The sequence below is a fragment of the Moschus berezovskii genome, chromosome 17, assembly GCF_049115385.1.
Source record: "Moschus berezovskii isolate FMDL1 chromosome 17, NW_MosBer_1.0, whole genome shotgun sequence".
Classification (NCBI taxonomy): domain Eukaryota; kingdom Metazoa; phylum Chordata; class Mammalia; order Artiodactyla; family Moschidae; genus Moschus; species Moschus berezovskii.
Window position 1 is genome coordinate 4,294,586 of NC_142476.1, and position 24,769 is coordinate 4,319,354.

A 24,769-nucleotide genomic window follows, 5' to 3' on the forward strand; every position below is an offset into this window, starting at 1 on the left:
TTTGTTCTAGATTCTGTGACTGATTTGTCTTCAGATAGGAAGACAACAGCCTGTTAAGATGAAGGGTAAACTCACCCAATATTGAGAATGCAGAGGTGGAAAAATGCTCCAGTAAAAGATTATTGTAGGACTTACCTGGTGGTCCAGTGGTTGAGACTACATGCTTCCACCACAGCAGGCACAGGTTTGATCCCTGGTTGGGGAACTGAGATTCTGCATGCCACGCCATGGCCAAAGAAAAATCGACTGTTTGCTGAACAGACAAATGACAGATAAGGCACTGGGTGCGGAGGAAGAGAAGTTTCAAGGGAAAAGAGAAGTTAAATAGAAGGATCCCTTCCCTGGTAGGTGTATTTGTTAAAGAGTTCACTTATTTGGCTTGAGAGGTCAAGGAAGATAGGTTTAGAAAAACTGAGGGAATGTGAAAGAAATATGTTGGCATAAGTGCCACAGAAGTATTTTGGACTACCTACCCTGCCTTGAAGAGGCTCAAATTAAAACACACATTCTTACCATCGTTAAACACTGCTGGCCACTAGGGACAGAGAATTTATGAAGCAAAGCCCAGCTTTGAAACTCTTCTAAGGAAAATGTAACAGGAATGAAACGGGTATAAGTATTAAGTGGATGGTTCCCAGGTGGTGCAGTGGTAAAGAATCCACCAGCCAATGCTGGAGGTGGAAAAGATGTGGGTCCACACTCTGGTTCAGGAAGATCCCCTGGAGTGGGAAATGGCAGTATTCTTGCCTGGAAAACGCGATGAACAGAAGAGCCTGGCAGGCTGCAATCGATAGGGACGCAGAGTCAGACACCACTGAACGGCCGAGCACACATAAACAAACATCTATAGCGAGGGTGATGAGAAATCAATGAGTTCCAGACTGGTCAGAGGAGGCTTCCTTGCAATGTTAGATCTGGAGTTTTGTGTAGTTTAGTAAAGGAGATGATTTGAGCTGCAAACAAAGCCAAAAATCCGAGCGGCTAATGTTTGTTTTTAATGACCTTTGATCATCCCATTGGTAGTCTCAGAGTCTGTCTTGTCTTATTCTTGCTCAGATTGCTGACAGCTGTTCTTGGCCAAAGAATAAACTAATTTTTTTTTTTTTAAGAGAAGGATCTATTTGAAATATGAATTGGAGTCACTCTGCTCATAAAATCCTCATGTGCCGTCCTCTTCCCTCCAAATTTTAACTCAAGTCCCTTGGCACAGAATGCAAGGAAGGCCCTGTTGTACTAGCTTCTTCCATCATTCACCCTTCATGCTCTACACGAGCAAAACTACTGGCAGTTGACTTCCCTTGTACACGAATCTCACTGTTTGCCTTTGTTAATGCTGTCTTCTCTTTTCTCGTCTTTTCTGGTAGCTCCTACATACTATACGACTTGCAGATTACCTCTGCCAATAAATACCCCGTTCTCCCTCTCCCAGACTGGGGTCTGATGCCTGTCTTCTAGGCACATACTTTGTTTAACCTTCATTGTTTTGAAAGTACCTGTCCATCTTCCTCAGCAGAATATACACTGCTTCAGATAGAGGCTCTTCCTAACCTGTATATTCTCAGCACCTAGTACCAATCTGGCACAGAGAAGGAATGCCACAGCCTGGGTGGCTTGAACCACAGAAAGGTATTTTCTCACAGTTCTGGAGGCTAGAATCCCACCATCATGGTGTTGGCTAGTTTGGTTTCTTCTAAGGCCTTTCTCTCTGGCTTGCAGATGGCCCCCTTCTGTGTCCTCATGTGAGGCATAGTCTTCCCTCCATGCCCATGTCTGTGGCTTTTATTTATATTTATTGATGGCTGTGCTGGATCTTCGTTGCTGAGTGTGGGCGTTCTCTAGGTTCAGCAAGCAGGGGCCACTCTCCAGTCGTACGAGGGCTTCTTACTGTGGCTTCTCTTGCTGCAGAGCTTTGGCTCTAGAGCCCATGGGCTTCAGTAGTTGGGGCACATGGTCTTAGCTGCCCCACGACATGTGCAGTCTTCACAACCCAGAGATTGGATCCCAGTCCCCTGCATTGGCAGGTGGGTTCTTAACCAATGGACCACCAGGGAAGTTCCAAGTGTCTGTTTTACTCTCTGTAGGAGGACAGTAGTGACCTTGGATTAGGGCCCACCCATGGGTGTGTGCATACACACTCAGTCATGTCTGACTCTTTGCGACCCCGTGGCTCATCTGTCCATGGAATTTTCCAGGGAAGAATATTGGAGCAGTTTACCATTTCCTTCTCTGGGGGATCTTCCCAATTCAGGGCTCAAGCCCACAACTCTTGAATCTCCTGTATTGGTAGATGAGTTCTTTAAAGGCTGAGCCACCAGGGAAGCCCACTCATGCGACCTCATATACCTGAATTTCCACTTTAAGGGCCTATTTTTAAGTAGTCACATTCTAGAGGTACTGGGTATAGCCTCAATACATGAATTTTGAGGGTCACACTTCAGATCATAACAGAAAGCATTCAATAAATACTGCTGAATGAATGAAAAAGTTCTTGATCCATTTCAGGGGCTATCGATCTTTGCTAATCACTGCAGATGCTGATTGCAGCCATGAAATTAAAAGACCCATACTCCTTGGAAGGAAAGTTATGACCAACCTAGACAGCATATTAAAAAGCCGAGACATTACTTTGCCAACAAAGGTCCATCTAGTCAAGGCTATGGTTTTTCCCATGGTCATGTATGGATGTGAGAGCTGGACTGTGAAGAAAGCCGAAGAATTGATGCTTTTGAACTGTGGTGCTGGAGGAGACTCTTGAGAGTCCCTTGGAATGCAAGGAGATCCAACCAGTCCATTCTAAAGGAGATCAATTCTGGGTGTTCATTGGAAGGACTGATGCTAAAGCTGAAACTCCAATATTTTGGCCACCTCGTGCAACAAATTGACTCACTGGAAAAGATGCTGGGAGGGATTGGGGGCAGGAGGAGACGGGGACGACAGAGAATGAGATGGCAGGATGGCATCACTGACTCGATGGACATGAGTTTGAGTGAACTCCGGGAGTTGGTGATGGACAGGGAGGCCTGGCGTGCTGTGGTTCATGGGGTCGCGGAGAGTCGGACACGACTGAGCGACTGAACTGAACTGAACTGAGACTGCCCCTATCTCTTCCCAACCCCGTTCTTTGTTATGCTTCATTCAGCAAGCTGCGCGTCTTCTGGTTGAGATGCAAGAACTTTAAACTGAGAGAAAGGATAGTCTTCAATATGTCTCTGTGGGCCAGTTGATTTGCAGATACCTGAAAACCAGATTTTACAAGAACATCATGACTAGTTGGAACACACAAAAGGAAACAAATGTGCCATAGTACTTTTCACTGATAAGTTCACTGAACCAGTGATAAATTCATTCACAAGTTTCAAAATTCAAAATGCATATAAGAATAAACAGCAAAAGTCCTCCCTGCTCCTGCCCCTCCCTGCTTCTCCAAGACCAGTTCTGTTTCTCAGGTATTTTAGAGAGATTTTAGGTTCATATAAGGAAATGTATTACTCTCTAATATTCTATATTAAACATATCACCTTGCTTTTTATTATATCATGAACAGTGTTAATTATGAATTGCAAATTGATGACAAATCCTGTTTCACCTATACCCATACCAGCCATCCTATCCACCCCCGTTCTGGCCCCCAGGACTAGGGCTGGAGTTAGGTGAGTGAAGTGGGCGTACTTTAAGGAGCACTCACTCTAAGGGTTGCACTTACACGTGCAAGTGTGATGACTTAAATTTCGCTCCTTAGGCTTGCCCCATCTGAGATCCAACTTTGCTGGCTCTGCTAAATTATTTTGAAGTAAACCTCAGATATATCATAGATTACTTTTTCCCTTACTATATATTAGATGTCTTTTCATATGAGGACACAAAGATCTTCAGGTTTTACTATAATTGCATACATCAGTTCAGTTCAGTTCAGTCGCTCAGTCGTGTCCGACTCTCCGCGACCCCATGAATCACAGCATGCCAGGCCTCCCTGTCCATCACCAACTCCCGGAGTTCACTCAAACTCATGTCCACAGAGTCGGTGATGCCATCCAGCCATCTCATTCTCGGTCGTCCCCTTCTCCTCCCGCCCCCAACCTTTCCCAGCATCAGAGTCTTTTCCAGTGAGTCAACTCGTCGCATGAGGTGGCCAAAGTATTGGAGTTTCAGCTTTAGCATCAGTCCTTCCAATGAACATCCAGGATTGATCTCCTCTAGAATGGACTGGTTGGATCTCCTTGCAGTATAAGGGACTCTCAAGAGTCTTCTCCAACACCACAGTTCAAAAGCATCGATTCTTCGGCGGTCAGCCTTCTTCACAGTCCAACTCTCACATCCATACATGACCACGGGAAAAACCATAGCCTTGACTAGACGGACCTTGGTTGGCAAAGTAATGTCTCTGCTTTTTAATATACTATCAAGGTTGGTCATAACTTTCCTTCCAAGGAGCAAGCGTCTTTTAATTTCATGGCTGCAATCAGCATCTGCAGTGATTTTGGAGCCCAAAAAAATAAAGTCTGACACTGTTTCCACTGTTTCCCCATCTATTTCCCATGAAGTGATGGGACCAGATGCCATGATCTTTGTTTTCTGAATGTTGAGCTTCAAGCCATCCTTTTCACTCTCCTCTTTCACTTTCATCAAGAGGCTTTTGTACATAGTATTCCACTATATGAACATGCAATAATTGAGCTAATTCCTGTTGATAGACATTTAGGTTGTTTCCCATCTTGGTATTTCAAACAATGCTGCAATGATTATATCACATATATAAGTTTATTTGTATGATTAAATATCTAGAAGTGGAGCTTAATAATTTATATTACCACCACTTTTTGATCTTTGCCAGCCTAGTCCAGGAAAACGACTTCTTGGTAGTTTAGTTTGCATTTCTTTTATAATGAGTGAAGTTGAACCTCTTTTCATATGTTTGAAGAAATTTGTATTTCCTTTGCTAAAATTGCCAATTTTTATTTTGGGTCTTTGTGTCAGATTAGAAATGGCTGCAAATTCTTTAATGTACTGCTTTAAAGTGGGCTTTAGGGACTTCCCTGGGGGTCCAGTGGCCAAGACTCCCAGCTGCCAATGTAGGGGGCCTACCTGGGTTCAATCCCTGGTCAGGGAACTAGATCCCACAGCTAAGACTGGCACAGCCCAAAAAAAAAAAACAAATGAGAGAGAGATGGGCTCTGTTTTTCCAGCCCTTGAATCTGGCCTGGGGGGGTGAACATTATACTAGTTCCTGACCTGGCCTTTCAGGGTACCATTAGCTTCAGTCTTGGCTTCTTAGAGCCTTGAGCCCCCATATAATAAAACATACCTCACTGCCAGAGAGATCATGTGGTGAGGCCCTGAGGCTACATAGACATGAAGGCTGATTCAGGTGGGGCCAGCCTTCCAAATACACATGCCAAATCCTTAGATACACCTTCTTAAGCAGAAAAATCACTCAGCTGAGCCCTGTCCAAACTCTTGACCCACTGAGGTCACAATTTTTTTTTAAAAGGGCTGTTTTAAGCCATTAACCTTTGTAATGTTTCTTACACAGTAATTTTTTTTTATGTATTAGTAAAATTACCCATTTGTTTGATGTAGTATAAACATACTTTCCCAGATCTTCTCATTTTGCTTATTTTGATGGCTTTTTATTCATGGAAAACGATATAATTTTTATATCATTGAATGTATTACTTTTCAAAACCAACTAGAGCATACAAATGAGTAAAATACAAATTTTCAGAACAAGAGAGATGAACTATCTATGATTAAACTAGATGAACTACAAAGAAATTAAAACTAAAGAAAACTAATGCCTGTCATATCCAACTCTCTGCGACCCCATGGACTAGCCCTCTATCACCTCTGTCCATGGGATTTTCCAGGCAAGAATACTGGAGTGGGTTGCCATTTCGTCCTCCAGGGAATCTTCCCCACCCAGGGATTGAATCTGAATCTCCTGCATTGCAGGCAGATTCCAGGGAAACAAAGAAAACTAAAAATTTCTCAAAGACTCAAAATTTGAACAAATAGCCACCATGTACTTAGATTTAAAAAAAATAATTCTAAGTTGTTCTAGGCTTAATGTAATCACAGTAAAAATACCAACAGGACTTTTTAAAATTAGGTAAGTTTATTCTAAATTTTTAAGGAAAAACAAAAATAACTAGGAAAACTCTATGAACTTTTTGTCCTGCCAAATAAAAATAACAGTGATACTAGTCTAAATAGACACTAAGATCAATTGAACAAAATATAAACTCTATACATAAAAACACACCTACACACATACACTTGATATACTATAAATGTGGCATTTAAAATTGAATGAGGAACAAAGGGTTATTTTATTTTTTTTGTAATAGTGATGGACAAGTGGGTAGCCACCTAGAAACTTTAAAGTTGTATCAATTCTAGGATGCATGCATGCATGCTAAGTCGCTTCAGTTGTGTCTGACTCTGTGCGACCCCACAGACGGCAGCCCACCAGGCTCCCCCGTCCCTGGGTTTCTCCAGGCAAGAACACTGGAGTGGGTTGCCATTTCCTTCTCCAATTCATGAAAGGGAAAAGGGAAAGTGAAGTCGCTCAGTTGTGTCCGACTCTTAGCAACCCCATGGACTGCAGCCTACCAGGCTCCTCCGCCCATGGGATTTTCCAGGCAAGAGTACTGGAGTGGGGTGCCGTTGCCTTCTCCACAGTTCTAGGATATACTGGTATAAATTCTAGATGGATCAAAGATTCAAATGGAAAATGGCAAAATCATTAAGAAAAAGTAAATCTCTTCTCATGAGTTATATGAGTCAACTGACTGGTTGTAAAGATCAATCCTTGAAAGTTAGGAATTGTGCCTTCAGAAATAGGAAAATGTAAAAACAAGTAGCTAAGCATTTCTGCATCTGAGATCAGACAGGTATACTGGTATGTTCTATTCACACTGTCCTCAAATTCAGCAAATCTCAACTTTTCCATGTGTTTTCTAGGTCCTTTTAAAAAATTACTTTCATGTCCTTTGATCTCACGTTTTTATGAGGTTGTTATTACTATTATCCTCTTTAAACAGAAGACCTTGAAACTGAGCCAGGACTCTGTGGGGCCTTCCAGGTGACACACCCCTATGTATCCCTTTCCTCTTATTTATAGAAAAGCTTTAACCTCCTAGGCCTTCCCTGAGTTTCTAAGAGTAAATTTAATTAAAGACGTGAGAAAATGCAGAAACAAAGGTAAACAATCAAACAAGACAAAATAATGATAGTTTAGCCAATGTCTTTGTTTAGCCAAAATAATGATAGTTTAGCCATGTCTTTGAGTTGTTTTGCATGTACTAAAACTGCTACCAGGGAGAAAAAGCGAACTACATCGTGGCCATGAACACATAGCCTTCAGACTGGCTGGGGCCTGAGGATCCTTAAGACTGACCCCTGTGACCTCAGCTGGTTACCCAACCACCCAGTGAGAGAATTGTGCATGAGCTGATCATGTAGCCTCAACCTTCTCCCTTACTTTGTCTTTAAAAATCTTGAGAGTCCCTTGGACTGCAAGGAGATCCAACCAGTTCATTCTAAAGGAGATCAGTCCTGGGTGTTCATTGGAAGGACTGAGGCTACAGCTGAAACTCCAATACTTTGGCCAGCTCATGCAACAAGTTGACTCACTGGAAAAGACTCTGATGCTGGGAAAGATTGGGGGCGGGAGGAGAAGGGGACGACAGAGAATGAGATGGCTGGATGGCATCACCATCTCGATGGACGAGTTTGAGTGAACTCTGGGAGTTGGTGATGGACAGGGAGGCCTGGCGTGCTGTGATTCATGGGGTCGCAAAGAGTCGGACACGACTGAGCCACTGAAATGAACTGAACTGAACTGAATCCTCTCCTAAAAGTCACCGGGGAGTTTGGGTCTTTTGACGGTGAGCTGCCTGTTTCCCTGGCTGTCCTTCACCTCAAACCAGTGTTAACAGCTTGGCTTTACTGCTCTTCCTCGGAGCAGACCCAAGTTTGGTTCGGTAACAATCTCAGTTAAACAAGTTACGATTCTGCTACTTGCAGAAGTGTGTCTAAGTGGTGTCTAATCTAAGCGGTGTCCCCTTGGACGAGTCCCATCGACTCTGAGTTTCAGTTTCCTCATCTATAAAATGGGTATTCCAATTCAGGGAGATTTCTGCCAGCCCACAGCCCGGGATAGAGCCTAACCAAGTCCGACCCCTCCGCTCCAGCTGTGTCACCCGGGAAACGATCTGTTGGAAGTCAGTTGAGACCTTAACGTGTACACACGTACACTACTTCTTCATTGGATCTTTAACCCCGTGAGGAAGGAACATTTTTATCTCCATTTTGTTAACAACTAAGCCAAGACAGGGCAAGGGTGAGTAACATTCTTGGTCACACACTATAAGCGTGCAGGATTTGAGCCTAGAAATCAGGTTTTAGGGTTTTCATTCAGCATTGATCCTCCGCTGCCACCTAAGAAATAGCTCTCCAAAAAGCTGGTGAGAGTTGAATCAGTTACTGGAGTAAGCACAGCACCCGGCTTTCGAAATCGTATCGTCTGTGGCCCAAAGTGTCAGCTGCGGTATCCGTGAGTCTGGGCTTCCTGCGGCCTTACCCTGTCCACCACGACGCGGCTGTCAAGCCTAAATCCCAGGGAAACCACTGAACCACACCACTCCAGAGGAGGTACGCAGGGGAACGATCCGGTCATAAAACCGACTCAGAAGCGAAGTCGCGATGGGAGCCGCGGCCGCCGCACAGCCGAAGCCGCGCTCCCCCTCCGGCCTCCCTCCAGGCGGCGCTGCAAGACCGACCCTCCTTCCGAAAGCGGGCCGCCGGCGTGCGGCCTCCCCGGGAGGCTCTGGAGCACCGAAACGACCGCCTCCCGTGGCTAGAGAGGTACTTCCCAGGACCCGCCCACGTCGCCGCCTGGGCACCGCGCACTTCCGCTTCCGGCTCGCAGGTCCGGAAGCTGTTTTCTGAGAGAGAGTGTGGCGCGGTGTGGTGCTTGTGAGCTTCCAGCATGGCGTACCGGGGCCAGGGCCAGAAGGTGCAGAAGGTGATGGTTCAGCCCATCGTATCCTGCTCGACGCGTGAGCAGTAGGAGGTTTGGGCCGAGAAATGAGGGGCGAAGGAGGAGGCGGGGTAGGCCCGAGGGAGCGCAGTGCGGCCGCTCATCCCGTGAGCCCCTGGGGCGGCCGAGGCTAGGAGAAAGCGCGGGGAGTTGAAGAACCAGTTACGCGCGGGACGTGGGCTCGGGCAGGCCCTGCGCTGGAGAAGGCGGTAGTGGTGGGGTGAGCGGGGAAGACGACTTTAATTATGTACTGACTGAAAGCGGTGTCACCGCTTTCCACCGGGAGGGAGACCTCGGCGCGGAAGAAACTCCAGGAACGTGAGAGTGGGGAGCTGTTCCTTTGTAGTATTTAGTGATGTCCCAATGGGTGTTTGGACTTCCCAGGTGGCTCAGAATCCGCCTGCCGATGCGGGAGACGGGGTTTTGATCCCAGAGTGGGGAAGATCCCATGGAGAAGGAAATGGCAGCCCACCCCAGACTTCTTGCCTGGAGAGTCCCATGGACAGAGGAACGTGGGGGGCTACAGTCCATGGGGTCACAAGCGTGGGACAGGACCTAGCGACTGAACAGCAACAGTGGGTACCTAGTTGGGCACTTTTCTTTGCCTAGGCACAGAGTTCGCGTTCAGAAAAATGAGAGGCGGGTAGATTTAACGAGTTTCAGGGAGCAGAGTCTATGCTTTGCGTGTTTTTTTTTTTTCTCCTTAATTCCTGCTGCAGAATCTCATCTTCAGATACTTGCAAAATGTAAGTTGTTGTCTGTTCTGTTATTTTTAAGTTAAAGGTGAATTTATTTGGCTGTTTGTATATCCTGTCTGATCATTGTGCTAGAGTCAGAAAATGAAAGTGGAGATTGGGAGGGCATTTGAGGAGAATAAGTGCCAGGAAAGTTCTAATGTGACATAATGGTATGTAACCATGCCATGGGCTTCCCTGATGGCTCAGATGGGAAAGAATCTTTCTGCAATGCAGGAGACCCAGCTTGGATTCCTGGGTGGGGAAGATCCCCTGGAGAAGGGAATGGCAACCCACTCCAGCATCCTTACCTGGAGAATTCCATGGATTGAAGAACCTGGAGAGCTACAGTCCATGGGGTCTCAAAGAGTTGGTCATGCTGAGCCCCTAACACAGCCATGCCAACTCCAAGCATGCAAAGTGTTGGTATTACTGTGCAAGACCAAAATTACTAATTTCGAAAAGCGATTACTGGCTGACATGATAGTGGCATTTGGGTACTGGTACTTTCCTTGGGATTATGGTAAGAACATTGGAACCTTTCCATGGCACTTCAGGATGAGACACTGGAAGAAAATTTCAGTCAGCTTTTACTAGGTCATAAGGTGGAGTGTTAATAAGCACTTTAGGGGGTGGGGACACACTTATCAATAGAAAAGACACTGGAAAAGGAAGATAGGAGGGATAGGTTCAGAGGATTTAGTGGCAACCGTCTTTCTTTTGGAGGGAATTTTATCAATTCAGAATCTGACTTGGCAGAGCAGAGTATTTATCTCTGAAAGAGTGTTTCCTGTGGTTCTGACAAATTTTAGTATGTGACAACTTAATAGAAAAGCATTAATTTCAAGCCGTTGTAATTTTTAATCACAGGAATTGAGGGTCTCACTCCTGGTTATTAGGGCTTCCCAGGTGGCACTAGTAGTAAAGAACCTGCCTGCCAGTGCAGGAGATGAGAAGAGACTCCGGTTCGATCCTTGGGTCAGGATGATCGCCTGGAGGAGGGCATGGCAATGCACTCCAGTATTCTTGCCTGGAGAATCCCTTGGATAGAGGAAGCAGGCTACAGCCCATGGGATTGCAAAGAGTTGGACACAACTTATGCACTCCTGGTTATTAGGTGTGAGACCTGGAAAACTGAAAAGCTAGAGAAGACTGTCTTGCAGCTGGAGTTTGCTCTGGTAGATAAGAAAGAAGCCCTTTTTTCTATCTTGTCACAAATTTTCACTGTAAATGTATAGAGACTACAAGCAAAAGAAATATGATTGAGTCTCAGAAACATAGGAATATTATTAGTACCAGTGTAGCATTTATTAAGTGGGAATGTTTCTTGGTAAGTAACTTGTCTTGGCTTTTATTTGTCAGAGTTCTTTAGGAGCCATATTTTGTCTGTTGTTTGACCAAAGTGGTTGGATTTTGTTTACTTAGTTCTTAATATTTCTGTTTTCCTGATTATTTCAGAGATCGCGGATTCAGGTGTGGCTTTATGAGCAAGTGAATATGCGGATAGAAGGCTGTATCATTGTAAGTACCTGGGATATTTTACCTCAGAGCATTTTGTTCAAAGAAAAAAATTTCCTAAAAGATGGCCAACAGAGCAATATACAAAAAAATCAAAGACCCAACCCACAGAAAGTCCTTCAGGACTCACTATCCTTGTCTCATTTTTCTACTTAATAGGGTTTAGGTAATTCACAAAAGAGAGGGAAGATTAATTTTATAAAATATTTAAACAACAGTATTATTCTTTAAAGGATGGGTCATAAGAAATAACATGAGGAGGGAGAAAGATGAGAATTCTTGGTTAGTGATACCTGAATAGAACTGCGTGGGATAGTTAAATAAGATGTTCAAGGTAGCAGAACAACTTAAATGTTTTAAAGAAAGAAAATATGGATGGAAATGTTATACTAAGAGTCTGGTATTTCTTTTAGACAGTGTAGTAGATTCCGTCAGTAATCTCCCCTTCCCGTTTGTTAGTTGAAAAAACAAGCTTGGTGGTTGGTAGTGATAATGTCTTTCTGGGAACATGGGAAAAGTTAATTAATATATGTACACACACTGTACTGAATAGGTTATAAAAGATGGGGAGGATGACTTTTTAATAAAGTCTAAAGTCCCCAAAGTTCCAGAAGTAATTTGAAGTACATTCCGTCTTTCGTTGTTATTTAAAAAGACTTAGGGAGTTTCCTAGTGGCAAAGTAGTTAGGATTCCAGGCTTTCAATACTGTGGCCTGGGTTCAATTCCTGGTTGGGGAACTAAGATCCTGCAAGCTGTGTGGGGCACTCCCCCTCCCAAAAAAAAAAGAAGAGGATACTTGAGATGTGGTATTTCAGCTGGAACATCAGTGGAGAGATGAATTTCTGAACTTGGTATTTATATATTGCCGTATTCATTTAGAATGGTTTGGATATGATTTTACTTGAAGATGACAGTCAATTGACTTATTTTTCTAGGGTTTTGATGAGTATATGAACCTCGTATTAGATGACGCAGAAGAGATTCATTCTAAAACAAAGTCAAGAAAACAACTGGGTAAGAATATATATATATAGATGGCCTTAAAGAATTATAGAACTTTTCATTCACTTGCAGAATTGAATGAATTGCAACTCATTTCATGTTTTAATTTAGTTTGTATTTGAGAAATTATTTGGGAGAGTAGTATATTCTTAGAATCATCATTTGCCACTTACTGTTTATCGCCCTCCATTTCTGCTCTGTCTCTCCAGTCAAGAGCTCTCACCAAGGTTCCCAAAGACTAATGGTGTTGAATCTAATGGTCCTCATTTTACTGAGCTCTGTGACACTATAGTCAGCGCTTCACTTTTCATTGCTAGTTGTCCCTTTCTGAGACTTCTATATATTCATTCTTTAGTACCCAGCCATTCAATGTTTGAGTTGCTTAAGTCTTGCTTCTCAGTCCTCCTATCACTCAATATTATTTTCCTAGGTACTCAAGACTGCACTTACAGTTATATGTTGACTTGCAAATCCCTAGACCTCTCAACGTCTTCAGTATTTCTACTTGGATGTCTCAAAGGCTCCTCAAAATTAGCATATCAGAATCAAACTCAATTCTAATGCCTGACACACTGTTTAGAGCTATTTTAGTGTTTCCTGCTATAGTAAATGGACCAGTTCTATTCACTTTACTAATAAATTTCTCTGCAACTCCAATTTGCTCAGCAGATTCCAGTCATCTTTTTAAAACAGTGGCCTAAATTTGTTATCTCTTTGCTTGAAATCCTTTGGTGGCTTCCTATTGCTCATCAGTTCAGTTCAGTTCAGTTCAGTCCCTCAGTCGTGTCCGACTCTCCGCGACCCCATGAATCACAGCACGCCAGGCCTCCCTGTCCATCACCAACTCCCGGAGTACACTCAGACTCATGTCCACAGAGTCAGTGATGCCATCCAGCCATCTCATTCTCCGTCGTCCCCTTCTCCTCCCGCCCCCAACCTTTCCCAGCATCAGAGTCTTTTCCAGTGAGTCAACTTGTCGCATGAGGTGGCCAAAGTATTGCAGTTTCAGCTTTAGCATCAGTCCCTCCAATGAAGGATAAGAAAATCTTTAATATATCCTTCAAAGTCCTTCATGATCTGGCTTTACCTCCCTCTGCTCATTTTGTATCACTCTGTACTTCAATTACTGAAGATCATCCACACTTTTTGGAATCTGCACATTTGTCTCATCATAAATTTTTGTGTATGCTGTCCCGTGTCTTTGGGACTCAGGTCAATCAGGTCAAATACCACTTCCTGCTAGGGTTAAGTTTTGTTTTGCTTGGGGTGGGGATGGAGGGACGGTATGCTGTGCTGAATTTGTAGTAAACCATTCATTATTGGGATTGTTAATGTCTGCCACTAGACTACATGCTCCACTAGTGCATGAGTCCTCTCTGTTTTGCTCCCTAATATATTTAGTGCATGCCACATAGTAAAAATTTTAAAATATTTGAATAGTGAAAACAGTTTCTTAACCCATGTTCTTTAGGATGGCTTCCTCAAGGCTTAAATAGTTTCTGTTAAAATTCCATTAAGTTGAGGTTTATTTAGGCATTTTGTCTTTAACTGTTTAATGCCCCAGTTGACAGCTCACTATTAAAAGTGGTAGTTTTCAATTGCCTCTTTTTTCCAGTCCCTGAGGATTCTCTTGAGCTTTATCCTAGCTGTGTGCAAAGTAGATTCTGAGAGTGGTATAATGTTTTGCTTAGCTTCTTCCTGCCTAGACTTTGAAAGCTTAGATTTTTCAAATATAAACATGTCTTATCAGGAAATGCAAGCTCACCTTACTGACATTATTTATAAATTATTTGCAAAGTATTGATTGCTCACGGTAATAACAACTCTGTAAAACAGGTTAATATTACTTGTTGTGGAATTGCTGATGGTGTTGATTAACATTTCTCAAACTTCTTTTGAACACCAGTGTTCCTGCAGATATTTATAGATATTTCTCAGGAAGAGTGTCCTTTGCTCAAGCAGATTTAGACAGTGTTAGATAAAACTTAAACAAGTTTGTGTATCACAGGATGAAATCTTACTAAGAACTCTTAAGAATGAGGTTATAGTATGCTGCATTTCCTAAAAAACTCATTTCTCAGCTTCTGCAAAATCAGCTTTAGGAAATGTTGGGGTAGTTGACTTAGTCTACGGAAACTGTCCTTCTCATAAAATGACATTTCTCTGCCTCCATTAGGTTATTGTTGGAAAAGTGCATATGATCTGATATGCACAATCTTTCAACATTAGAAAATGTCACACAATTTCACAGACAAGAAATCGTTTTTAAAATCACTCAACAACGATCTAAAATTCTGAAGCTAAAAGGTACACAGTTTTCTGAGTGACTATTAGTGGCTTCATCTTTTTTTTTTTTTTTTTTTAATTTTGTGTTGCAGGTCGGATCATGCTAAAAGGAGATAACATTACTCTGCTCCAAAGTGTCTCCAACTAGAAGTGATAAATGAAGTGAGAAATTGTTTGGCAATACTGTTGGTTTTTTTAGGTGTCCTTTGTTAGATATGTAGTTCTAAAACATGTATTCATATTGTTCTGCTCACCCTTATGTTATTACCAGATGACAATAAATGATGTGGGACTGTTTTTATCAAAATATTTACCTTATTTTTTCTGTCCAGTTACACAGTTTTTACACAGTGTCACCGTTAGCTGATGGCACTTGCCCTGAGCATTTGTTTTTCACAGAACTGGGATTTGTAGATCCTTAAGGCAAAGAATAGGAATTCTACCTGATGTGACTTGTGATACTGGGTGGTGCAGCAGGGGAGTGTTCACAAAAGTAAAGATTACGGTGCTAATGTGTGTTTTCGTCATCAGTTCTAACTGGAAGCTGGGATACCAGGGCTCCTGGCCACATTATGCTGAGGACATGATAAGGGCTCAGTGTCTGCTTAGCACTGTGATAGAGGTACTGTGTGAGGTCTTTGTGTATTCTTTTATCACTAAGGTCAGAATGTGAGGGATGTTTGGATATAGACAAAGAATGAATGTTTTAATTAAAAAGGAGCTCTGTTAAGAGTTAACCAGAGGGAGGCTTTGTGAGATTGGTAATCTGAAAAAGACCCACAGGAAACACTGATTAACTACTGTTAGGCAGAATAATAGAATGTTAGATGAAGAAACACCTCTCATACTCTTATCGCCAAGGATTTTGTTTCCTCCCCCAGTAATTGCTTATTTCCCAATTAAATTATGTCATTAGTTCTCACTTCCCCGAATATATCAGGGTGGTTCTGATTAGAATTCTTCTATTAAATGGTTATTGAGCATCTGCTATTAGTTGAATACTTACAGTGAAACAGACTGACAAACATAGCCTCAATACCAGGTACTAAGTATTATATAAGTTGAATCTTGAAAGATTGAATAAGACCTGCCTTAAATTCTGATAATGGGCAGTGTTACTCAGGGTAGCTGAGGAAGAACCAAAAAGCCCAGTTCTTGTTTTTCCAAGTGCCTGTGAGGGTGATATAGAACTTTTCTTTAAACTGAGTGAAAGAATCACTTTGTTAGGTAGAGATTCGTAGGTGAGTGTAGAAATCAGTCCAACTTAGAACTTGGCATTTTAGCTGTCCCACTCTATTTAAAGTTGTGCCTTTTTGGTCATGTTTTCTAAATAAAGGGCTGGTTTAGCTCTTTTAACATTAAGTTGGAAATTAGCATGCAAAGAAAACCTCAAGCAGCAGAGGGAGTTGCAGCCCTGAGACTGCTTCAACCTTTCTGGTGAAAAGGTTTTTGAGAGCAGAGCAAAGACCTCCCTGCAGCTTTCTTGGCACCAAAATAGCTGAGAAGAAGGATAAAAGCTGGAGCAATATAATCCCTAAGAAAACCTGCTGGCTGCTTTTTCTTTTCCCCATGCTGCCTTTCTGACCTGCCCACCCTATGTAAGCAAAGCTGTTCCTGCTGTGGCTTATTCTGAATGGCTCAAGACATGGAAGTGTCTATTTTTGACAGAGCAAATGATGATAGTGAGAAATAAAGGTACAGTGAACTCTTAAAATTGAGCTCTGTATTTAGAAATCCCTGCTTGGTTTCCTGCTGCACTGGAACCTGTGGTGTTTGCTTTTTAAGTTGTACTTTTCCACAATCTGCAGATCTTTTCTTCCAACCCAAATTTATATTATAGGAGGCATTGCTCTCTGCTTCATTAAGGTTATTAGTATGTGCTGCTGGGAATCTGCTCTTGGCACCTCTTGGTATTTGAGCAGTTATTTTTCTGGAATGGTTGGTTTCTGAAGGGGTCTTGCTAACCACTCAGTAGCTCTCATAATATTGTTGAAGTGAAGGATGGGAGGAGAATAGCCTCTGAGACAGTAAGTGCTGATTCGGGCCTGGTGTTCTGTTAGTAGTAAGCAGGAGGAAAGAAGGGTCAGAATAGTTGGAAAACACTGGAATTATGTATATGCAGGCACCAGCTGTTCTTGAGTCACATTTGTCAGTTTCAGGATTAGAAAGTGGGTCTCTAATTTGGAGTAAGGCATTACTGCCCAGGAAATAAAACAGGCAATTCCTGGGGGAAAGCCTAATAAGCACCATCTCCTGTTAATTGGTTGACCCAGGATCTTTTTCCTTATTAATTATTGCATAATTTATTATTCCTATTAGAACTAATCATAACCACATAGGAACAAACACATCCAGTGAAATTTTTAAAACTTCAAACTACGCAGAAAGATGTAGAGCAGAGAACAAATCCCCCCTCTCCCCATCAGTGTTCTCCATAAAAAACCACGGTTAGGAGTTGGATGCCTTCTGAGCTCTTTTTTAATATGTATAGCTTGGTTTCTCATTTTGGTATTTTTACTTTAAAATTTCTTTAATTAAAATTTTAATTTTGATAAGATATATAATATTTGCTATCTTAACCATTTTAAAGTGTATGACTCAGTAATGTTAAGTATATTCACATTGTTACACAGCCAATCTTTGGAACTTTTTTATCTGACAAAAATCAAACTAGACCCATTAAACAATAACTTATCACCCCTCCCTCCCCTGAGCCCCTGGTGATCATCATTCTTTCTGTTTCTGAGTTTGATTAGTTACCTTATATGTGAAGAATGTGTCAGGATTTATTTCCTTTCTAAGGATGAATAGTATTGCGTGTATGTATACCATATTTTGCTTATACGTTTAACTGTCAGTAGACATTTGGGTTGCTTCCACTTTTTTACTTTTGTAAATTATGCTGCTGTGCATCTTTGAGACTCCACTTTCAGTTCTTTTGAGCATATGCTTACAATTTTTTTTGAGGAGCCATCATACTATTTTCCACAGCATCTTCACCATTTTACTTTCTCATAATTAGTGCACAAAGGATTCAATTTCTTCATTTCCTTTGTAAAACAACTTTTTTAATAGAGAAGTCTATGACTTTATTGGCCAGGCAGGCTACTTGAAGGGGATAAAGCCAGAGGAGTGGTCCTGATGCTGACCTGGCTGTGTAGGTGATTGTGTGAAGGTCTTGCCCAACATGCTGCCCATCTTAGGTGGGATGATCGTGTCCTGCAGGTGTGTCTTTGCCACCTCAGGCTTCTCCTTGGATGGTGCCTCCTCCTTGGCCTTACATAGGTGCTGTAGTAGGGAGTGCTGCTTCCTCGCCAGGCCTGGCTCAGCAGGTGCTGGGCCCTGCACAGCTGTACCAGCTCCTTGTAGGGCAAATTGCAAAAGGTCTGATGCTTCGACTCTACTTCTGCAACCTTGTGGATTCTTCTTGGAGAGGCAAAAACTTGTTTTTGAGAGCAGTCATCCTAATGGTTGTGCGGTTGTGGCTTTGATTTTCATTTCCATAATAGTTGGTGATGTTGAGTATCTTTTCATGTGTTTATTGGTCATTTGTATGTCTTCTTTGGAGAAACGTCTTAAATAAAGTGCTCTTCCCATTTTTAAATAGGTTATTTTTTTGTTGTTAATTTGTACTAGTTCTTTACATATTCTTAAGTGATTCGCAAGTATTTGCTGCCTTTTCATTCTGTTGATTGTCTTTTAATACATAGTTCCAAATTTTGATGTAGTCCAATTTATCTGTTTTTGCTTTTGTAGCCTTTTGGGGAGGAGGTTAGGGGCTTGCCACACAGCTTGTGGGCTCTTAGTTCTCTGGCCAGGTATTGAACACAGGCCCTTGGCAGTGAAAGTACAAAGTCCTAACCACCAGAATTCCCTGTTGCCTTTTTAGTGTCATCAGTTCAGTTCAGTTCAGTTGATCAGTCGTGTCCGACTCTGCAACCCCATGAATCACAGAATGCCAGGCCTCCCTGTCTATCACCAACTCCCGGAGTTCACTCAGACTCATGTCCATCGAGTCAGTGATGCCATCCAGCCATCTTATTCTCTGTCGTCCCCTTCTCCCGCCCCCAATCCCTCCCAGCATCAGTCTTTTCCAGTGAGTCAACCCTTAGCATGAGGTGGCCAAAGTATTGGAGTTTCAGCTTTAGCATCAGTCCTTCCAGTGAACACCCCGGACTGATCTCCTTTATAATGGACTGGTTGGATCTCCTTGCAGACCAAGGGACTCTCAAGGGTCTTGCCCAACACCACAGTTCAAAAGCATCAATTCTTCGGGGATCAGCTTTCTTCACAGTCCAACTCTCACATCCATACATGACCACTGGAAAAACCATAGCCCTGACTAGACAGACCTTTGTTGGCAAAGTAATGTCTCTGCTTTTTATTATGCTATTTAGGTTGGTCATAACTTTCCTCCCAAGGAGTGAGCATCTTTTAATTTCATGACTGCAATCAGCATCTGCAGTGACTTTGGAGCCCCAAAAAATAAAGTCTGACACTGTTTCCCCATCTATTTCCCATGAAGTGATGGGACCGGATGCCGTGATCTTAGTTTTCTGAATGTTGAGCTTTAAGCCAACTTTTTCACTCTCCTCTTTCATCAAGAGGCTTTTTAATTCCTCTTCACTATCTTTATCTATGTACACATGCTCTTTGCAGCTTCACTGCTATCAACAAAATTTGTACCTAGTTCCATGTTAAACAGCTGTGACGTATTCTAATATATGAGTCTCTAAGTTTAAGTAGTAACACCCTATTGATAGGTATTTTAGGCTGTTTCTTATTTTTTGCTGTTAAAAAAAAAATTGTAATTGACATTTTTATTCCTGTTTTTGTCCACTTAACATTTCCTGAGATGAATTCTTAGAAGTGGAATTCCTAGATCACATTTAAATAAAAACTGTAGGTACTTTTAAATTGCCTTCCAAAGTACTTGTGAGAAAATTGTTTTCCTCATACCAGGCAACCATCAGGCAGCAGCATTAATGAAATGCACAGGCTTATTGTGAGGATACTATGAGATAATGATTGCCAACATCCTAAGGGTGCCAGAGGAGAAAGATGGAAGAATTTGATGAATTTGCACCACTGAATTAATCAACTCTGAAACTTCCCTGCAACCTGACTTCTTATGTGAGAGGATAAAATTCCTGATTGGGTTTTCTGTCACAGCTAAAGCATTGTAACTGAGAACAGTGTCAGAACAGGGTTACTTGTCTTCAGTACCTCTTAAACTTGGAGGGGATTAGTTGTTTTACTGAAGATTTGTCAAATGCCATAGTTGAGAAGATTGGCAAACTTGGACCTATATGAGGGAATACAAACAAAGTGATGTGACTGATTATATTCAGTAAAACAGTAAACTTCTTAGTTAAAATAATTTCTGAGAAAAATGATCTTGGATCATCATGTCTGGAGAAATTACTGTCTCTGGAGTATTAGCAGAGTACCCTCATTCCCAGGGCCATCTGAGTTTGAGATGTTTTGCTTGGCTGAGAAATTGCAGAGAGGAGTGAGGGACAATTATTAATAATAAATAAGTGCCTCCTTTTGATGAACTGTGTTACTAAACCAGAGATGGTAGGAGTAGAGTGGGAAAGGGAGGATTTTCCCAAGAAAAGCTTTATTCTTTAGATCATATACTTGGTAAGGTGAGTTTGGGAAGATATGTCTTCTATTTTACCAATGTCAGCTTTTATTAAGATGTTATATGTTAGACATAGTGGGAAATTTTAAATTTAGTCCTAGTCTTTGGAGAGCTGGAAAAGCAGTGTGGTAAAGAGGGAAAGATGACCTTGGTAGTCCACATACCTGGCCTTAAATGCCAACTTTAGAATTACCCAAACATCTCAACCTTAGTTTCACAAAGTTGGTGGAATACCTATCAAGCCTTAGGAATGTTCAAGAAGTATTCTTTGTTTAGTTAGAAATGATACTTGTCTAGTTACAAATGAGGATAGTTTTTGTAGTTTAAAAGATTTATTTAGGAATGTGTGAGGAAAAGGTAAACTTGTTCTACGTAGAGCAAGACATATCACAACTTTTCCATACAGATTTCAGAATCAGCTTGTCAATTTCTATTTAAAAACTCTACTGGGATTTTGGTTGTGATTATTTCATGCTGTAAATAATTGGAGAAGAATTGACCATTTTCTGTTGATAAACATGGTCAATCAGTTCAGTCGCTCAGTTGTGTCCGACTGTTTGCGACCCCATGGACTGCATCTCACCAGGCTTTTTCCTGTCCACCAACTCCCGGAGTTCACTCAAACTCATGTCCATCGAGTAGGTGAGGCCATCCAGCCATCTCATCCTCTGCCGTCCCCTTGTCCTCCCGCCCCCAATCTTTCCCAGCATCAGGGTCTTTCCCAGTGAGTCATCTCTTTGCATCAGGTGGCCAAAGTACTGGAGTTTCACCTTCAGTATCTGTCCTTCAATGAATATTCAGGACTGATTTCCTTTAGGATGGACCGGTTGGACCTCCTTGCAGTCCAGCGGACTCTTAGGAGTCTTCTCCACCACGGTTCAAAAGCATCAGTTCTTCAGTGCTCAGCTTTCTTCATGGTCCAATTCTCACATCCCATACATAGCTATTGAAAAACTAGATGAACCTTTGTTGGCAAAGTAATGTCTCTGATTTTTAATACACTGTTTAGGTTTATCGTAGCTTTTCTTCCAAGGAGCAAGTGTCTTAATTTCATGGCTGCAGTCACCATCTGCAGTAATTTAGGAGCCCAAGAAAATTAAGTCTGTCACTGTTTCCATTGTTTCTCCATCTGTTCGCCATGAAGTGATAGGACTGGATGCCATAATCATAGTTTTTTGCATGTTGAGTTTTAAGCCAGCTTTTCCACTCTCGTTCTTCAAGAAGCTCTTTAGTTCCTCTTCACATTCTGCCAAAAGGGTAGTGTCATCTGCATATGTGACGTTATTGATATTTCTCCCTGCAGTCTTGATTCCCGCTTGCGCTTCATCCAGCCTGGCATTTCGCATGATGTACTCTGCATATAAGTTAAATAAGCAGGGTGACAGTATACAGCCTTGACATACTCCTTTCTCAATTTGGAACCAGTCCATTGTTCCATGTCTGGTTCTAACTGTTGCTTCTTGACCTGCATACAGATTCCTCAGGAGGTGAGGTCGTCAGGTATTCCCACAGTTTGTTGCGATCCACAGAGTCAAAGGGTTTAGTGTAGTCAGTGAAATAAAAGTAGATGTTTTTCCGGAACCCTCTTGCTTTTTCAATGATCCAGTGGATGTTAGCAGTTTGACCTCTGGTTCCTCTGCCTTTTCTAAAACCAGCTTGAACATGTGGAAGTTCTCAGTTGACTACTATTGAAGCATAGCTTGGAGAATTTTGAGCATTCCTTTGCTAGCAGGTGAGATAAGTACAGTTGTGCAGTAGTTTGAACATTCTTTGTCATTGCCTTTCTTTGGGATTGGAATGAAAACTGACTTTTCCAGCGCTATGGCCACTGCTGAGTTTTCCAAGTTTGCTGGCATATTGAGTGCAGCATTTTTTCACAGCATTATCTTTTAGGATTTGAAATAGCTCAACTGGAATTCCTTCTCTTCCACTAGCTTTGTTTGTAATGATGCTTCCTAAGGCCCACTTGACTTTGCACTCCAGGATGTCTGGCTCTAGGTGAGTGATCACACCATCGTGGTTATCTGGGTCATGAAGATTTTTTTTGTACACTTATGTGTATCTTTGCCACTTATGTGTATTCTTCTTAATATCTTCTGCTTCTGTCAGGTCCATACCATTTCTGTCCTTTATCGAGCCCATCTTTGCACGCAAGTCCCTTGATATCTTTAATTTTCTTGAAGAGATCTCTCGTCTTTCCCACAGGCTGTGGTCACTTGGGCTCAGTACTTGCAGCATGTGGGCTCTAGGGCGTACAGATTCAGGAGTTGCTGCTTGTGGGCTCTGGAGTGCAGGCTCAGGAGCATGAGCTTAAGTTGCTCCACAGATCCTGGATAAGGGAGCAGACCTGCATCCCTGCATTGACAAGCGGATTCTTATCCACTGTGCCACCAAGGAAGTCTCTTTTTAGATTTCTTATATCATTTTTCTGACATTCTACACATCTTCCGTATTTTTTGAGCATTGTTAATGTATACGTTAGATTTTGTCTTGTAGGTCTGCAATTAGGTCTTTCTCAGGGATAGTTTTTATTGACTTAGTTTATTCCTTTCAATGGGCTACACTCTCCTGTTTCCTTGCGTGCTTTGGGTTTGTTGTTGTTGTTGAAAATTGGATATTTGAATCTAATAATGTTATCCATGGAAATCAGATTCTCCCTCTTACCTGAAGTTTTTTGTTATTACCATTTTATTGTTATGGGTTGTCTCTATTCCAAGGATCAGCTGCAGGTTTAAATTTAAGGTCTTCTCAGTTCTTTTTTGAGCCTGTACACTTTCTAATTTTTCCCATATATGTATTTGGTTTTGAATGTCCTAGTCTTTTGATGTCTGGCTGCCAAAAATGGGAAAAAGAGAAAAAAGAAAGGGAGGGAGAACAGGGCACTGGCACTTTAAATCCCTTATAAGGTCCCTTCAGCCATAGGAGAGGAGGCTTACAATAATGGGTGGAAGTGCAACAACAGTGGACCTCCAAGCAGCTATCACCAGTTAGAATATGACTTCCCAATATTTGGAGGACAGAGTCCTTTTTACCATCCTGGATGTGTGCAAACTGCATCAGGAACATATGCACAGCTGCCTGCCTTGGAGATGGGGGATTATGCTGTGCTAAGAGCTGAGACTGACCAAAAATAACCATAGTTTACCTTCCAAGCCTTCCTCTGGAAGCTGTAAACCTTCAGTCAATTTCAGAATTTTAAGATAGATATGTCAGAGGAATTCTGCCAGTTGTAGTCTTAAGTGGGGAGAGATTCCTAGTGTTTCCTGCTCTGCCATCCTCCCAGAATCCTCTCTTACTTTTTAAAGGCAGTATGATTGTTTTTCAAAGGCAGTAAAAAGGCAGTATTTTGTGCGTTTGTTCCTAAGCTGAAATTCTTGACATATCCCTTCCTGTTGTGAAATCTTTTTACGAGAACTTCACCATTGTTTTTATTTTGAGTGTGTGTGGAGATAGAGAGGGTACATGCATAAATACAGTGGGGAATTATATGATATGTAGCTCTTCATAAAGTTCTGAGACCTGTGCTGGCCAGTACGGTAGCTGTTGAGCACTTGAAATATGGCTACTAAGTCCCTGGTGGCTCAGACTAGAGAATCTGCCTGCAATGCTGGAGACCAAGGTTCGATCCCTGGGTGAGGAAGGTCACCTAGAGAAGGGAGTGGCTACTCGCTCCAGTGTTCTTCCCTGGAGAATTCCATCGACCTGAGAGCCTGGGGGGCTACAGTCCATGGAGACACAAAGAGTTGCACATGGCTGAGTAACTTTACAAAAACCAGATTTTTAATTTAGAAAACTTATGTGTAAGCGGAACAACCTTGCTATGGAAATCCACTTTTTCAGCTAAACAGTTGATGAAACTCAAAACATATCAAGTATTACTGATAAGAATAAATTGTTTTCTACATACATATCGAATGTATTATGAGCGTATTATACCCATCAGATTTTGATAATTACCCCCAAAATGAAGTAAAATATTTAATTAGTAAGTTTTTATATTTATTACATGTTAATGTTTTAGATATAATGGATTAAATAAAGTACGTTATTAAATTAACTTTTTAATTTTTTCACTACTTAGGAAACTTTACATATATGGCTTGTATTGTATTTCTTTTAGACAGCACTAACCTAGATTGTATGTAACATGAGTTTAAAACACCGTTCCCATGGCTCTCCAGTGTTGTAAATACAGGAAAAGTGGTAGCTCTATAGAGTAATTGACATTAGAGGGTTTGGTGTTGGGAAAATAGGAAAGGAAGCCTGGAAAACTAATGCAGACCCAGCTGATTGGAAGAACGTGAGCATTGGGAAGGTTAATTGCTTGAAAGCAATTATTAACCCATTTAAAGTATGAACTGAGTACATGTTTATCCCTACATTGCTATGTTTTCTGCTTTTAGTTTATAATCCAAGAAAGTAATTTATTTTTAAATAATAAACATGAAAGTTTAAAAATAAGGATAAAATTAATGAGACAAAATGATTAAATATTAAAATGAAGAGGACAGAATTAACAGAAAGATAACTTAAAATTCAAA

General features: G+C 41.7%; 1 protein-coding gene across 4 annotated transcripts; it reads left to right on the forward strand.

Moving 5' to 3' along the window:
* Positions 1 to 8,665: 8,665 nt before the first annotated feature.
* SNRPE (small nuclear ribonucleoprotein polypeptide E) lies at positions 8,666 to 24,165 on the forward strand. Of its 4 annotated transcripts, none has more exons than XM_055420087.2 (5): positions 8,913 to 9,043; positions 9,760 to 9,786; positions 11,233 to 11,295; positions 12,229 to 12,307; positions 14,674 to 24,165. In XM_055420087.2, the coding sequence occupies exons 1-5, from the start codon at positions 8,990 to 8,992 to the stop codon at positions 14,727 to 14,729; spliced, it is 279 nt and encodes a 92-aa protein (XP_055276062.1). In that variant the 5' UTR covers positions 8,913 to 8,989; the 3' UTR covers positions 14,730 to 24,165. The 4 variants fall into 4 exon arrangements, with proteins under 4 accessions (XP_088701230.1, XP_055276062.1, XP_055276064.1 ...); XM_055420088.2 differs by having other exon boundaries at positions 8,935 to 9,025; XM_088845104.1 differs by lacking the exons at positions 8,913 to 9,043; positions 9,760 to 9,786 and adding an exon at positions 8,666 to 8,865.
* Positions 24,166 to 24,769: the final 604 nt, after the last annotated feature.